This window comes from Crocuta crocuta, unplaced genomic scaffold (assembly GCF_008692635.1).
Source record: "Crocuta crocuta isolate KB4526 unplaced genomic scaffold, BGI_CrCroc_1.0 scaffold1161, whole genome shotgun sequence".
Lineage (NCBI taxonomy): Eukaryota > Metazoa > Chordata > Mammalia > Carnivora > Hyaenidae > Crocuta > Crocuta crocuta.
In genome coordinates this window covers 497,808-500,509 of record NW_027531894.1, presented here as the reverse complement: position 1 = coordinate 500,509, position 2,702 = coordinate 497,808, and the positions used below count along the sequence as shown (strand labels likewise).

General features: G+C 65.4%; 1 protein-coding gene across 1 annotated transcript in view; it reads right to left on the bottom strand.

Annotated features, from left to right (window-relative positions):
* The window catches only part of B4GALNT4 (beta-1,4-N-acetyl-galactosaminyltransferase 4), a 42,402-nt gene that overhangs the window by 1,624 nt on the left and 38,076 nt on the right, over positions 1 to 2,702 (bottom strand). Inside the window, 3 exon segments of the mRNA XM_077773407.1 lie at positions 106 to 315; positions 372 to 518; positions 836 to 987. Coding sequence (XP_077629533.1) covers positions 106 to 315; positions 372 to 518; positions 836 to 987 — 509 coding nt within the window.

Sequence of the window (2,702 nt, the reverse complement as noted above, 5' to 3'; positions counted from 1 at the left end):
GCGGGTGCGGTGGGGGGGGGGGGCCCGGGGGGGGGGGGGGGGGGGGGGAGGGACGGAGAGCAGAGGGGTGGGAAGTCACAGGCACTCATCCCCGCGGGCAGGGGCTGGAAAACCCACATCCCCGGGGACACAAGTACGCTCAGTCCCCCCTGGTGGGAGTGGAGGGCTGTTACCGGGGCAGCCGCGCAGAGCGCAGGGCCCGCTCCACGTCCATGTCCTCGCTCTCGAAGTCCACCAGGATGACGCTGAAGCGCGAGTCGTCCGTGCGCGCGTGCAGCGCAGCCATGTCGGCCAGGAACTGCGCCACNCTCCCACCTGGGCTCCGGGCAGTCGCAGGAAGACGTACTCGGACAGCCGCCGGCGGCCAGCGCCGCGCTCCTGCAGCTCCAGCTCCAGCAGGAAACGGCTGCCGCGCGCGGAGTCCCGGCGCTTCTCCACGTTCACGATGCGCAGAAGCGCGTAGCGCCTGGGAGGCGGGGCTGGGTCGGCAGCCGCTTCGCTGCCCCCACCTCTCGGCCCTGCGGGTCGCCCCCAGCCCCGGACACCAGGGGGCCCCTCAGAGGACTGGGGCCGAAGTCCCTTGTCTCCCAGGCGGCCACAACCCCTCACACCGCCTGTCCCCCCTGCGCAGCCGCCTCTGTGGTCTCGCCACCACTCACACATCCAGGGGTGTTCATGGTGGCGCCTCCCACTGTCCACAGGACGCGATTCGCTTGTCTTACCCTGACGTCCTAGGACCTTAGGCCGAGTCTAACCTGCCTTCAACGTTCCCCGTGCTGGGTGAGCAGGCGTCCTGGCCCATTGTCTCTTTGTTATGGGGCATCCAATCGCAAGCTNTGGGCTCCGGGCAGTCGCAGGAAGACGTACTCGGACAGCCGCCGGCGGCCAGCGCCGCGCTCCTGCAGCTCCAGCTCCAGCAGGAAACGGCTGCCGCGCGCGGAGTCCCGGCGCTTCTCCACGTTCACGATGCGCAGAAGCGCGTAGCGCCTGGGAGGGGGAGCTGGGTCGGCAGCCGCTTCGCTGCCCCCACCTCTCGGCCCTGCGGGTCGCCCCCAGCCCCGGACACCAGGGGGCCCCTCAGAGGACTGGGGCCGAAGTCCCTTGTCTCCCAGGCGGCCACAACCCCTCACACCGCCTGTCCCCCCTGCGCAGCCGCCTCTGTGGTCTCGCCACCACTCACACATCCAGGGGTGTTCATGGTGGCGCCTCCCACTGTCCACAGGACGCGATTCGCTTGTCTTACCCTGACGTCCTAGGACCTTAGGCCGAGTCTAACCTGCCTTCAACGTTCCCCGTGCTGGGTGAGCAGGCGTCCTGGCCCATTGTCTCTTTGTTATGGGGCATCCAATCGCAAGCTTGCCCCAATCCTCCCCTGCTCACCCCAAGGCTCCTCAGAGAAGCCTCCCTGTACCTCTGCTGGCACCAGCCCGGGGCTAACCTGACACAGGGCAAGATGCCACTGGGCCTACCCTGCACCTCCTCTGCCCTTCCCCTCGCTCCCCGGCTGGGTGTCTTCCGTCCTCCACTGTGTTACCAAGCAGAGGCTTCTCATCCTGGGACAACAGGGTGCCCTGCCCTTGACTAAGGTTGCTTCTTTCTTTCGCTGCATGTCTTCCCTTTGCAGCCCCCTCACCGTGGGAGCCTACCTGTGTGACCCCCAAGGGGCCCCAACTCCTCCCTTCAACCCTGGCCATCCCCACCGTGCTCTCCCCGAGTGTCAGGAACTTTCTGCCCCAGACACTCGGGGTCTATCTGCACTCGCAGTCCGTGGGGCAACCCACGCCCTACTCTCAGGAAGCTTGGGGCCAAGAACTCAGTCTCCCAGAATCAAATCCTTGCTGTTTCCACACCGTCTCATCACTGCCTGGAAGAAGCGTGGCAGTCATGGCCCCTATGGGTTCCCCATCCCGTCCACTCCCCTCCAAGGCAGCGACGGGCCTGTCTTCAACCTCAATAGGTCAAACCCCTGTCCTGCTCAAAACCTGCTATCGTAGGCTGGAAAAATGAGTCCTGAGCAGGTGGCTCACGGCCCCTAACGGCCCCTTCTCTGCTCTCTGCGCGCCAGGTCCCCGCCCCCTGCCCCAGGGCCTCTGCCTCTAACAGTGGTATGTGCGCGGTTCTGCTCCTCTTTCAAGGTTCACAGAACTCACCAGTGTCTCCTTTGGGGCCAACTTGGGCCTCCCATTCTCCACCCCACTTGTGTATGTGAGGTGGAGACAGGCCTGGATTCCTGGGGCCTGGTGGGGGGCAGAGGCAGCAAGGGGGCAGGAGCCGTGCGCTCCCCTGGGTCAGAGGAAGACCCCTTGGAAGACCCAGCAGCCCTGCGCCTGAGCAGGAGGGAAGGTCCCGGGACTCCCCACTCGACCTCTGGGTGTGTGTCTAATTGGAGGAGGGGCCTGGCTGGCTCAGATTCATTCTTGGGTTCAGGCCCAAGGGGACAGGGTGGGTTTGGAGGCACAGGACAGGAAAGCCTGCCCTGGGTGCCTGTGAGGAGGTGAGGCTTTAACACTGGACAAGTCCCTTGGACAATAAGAGGCCCCAGGACACAGGCAAGAGGCAGGGAGAGAAAACTCTTCCCTATGGGGGTGCGTGTGCCGTGCCCAGACCAGTGCCCTGTTAAACCTGGGAAGGTCTGAAGACACCACAGAGGCCAGGACCTCCCCTCCCCCTTACACGCCCCCTCCCCTTCCCACACACCCCTT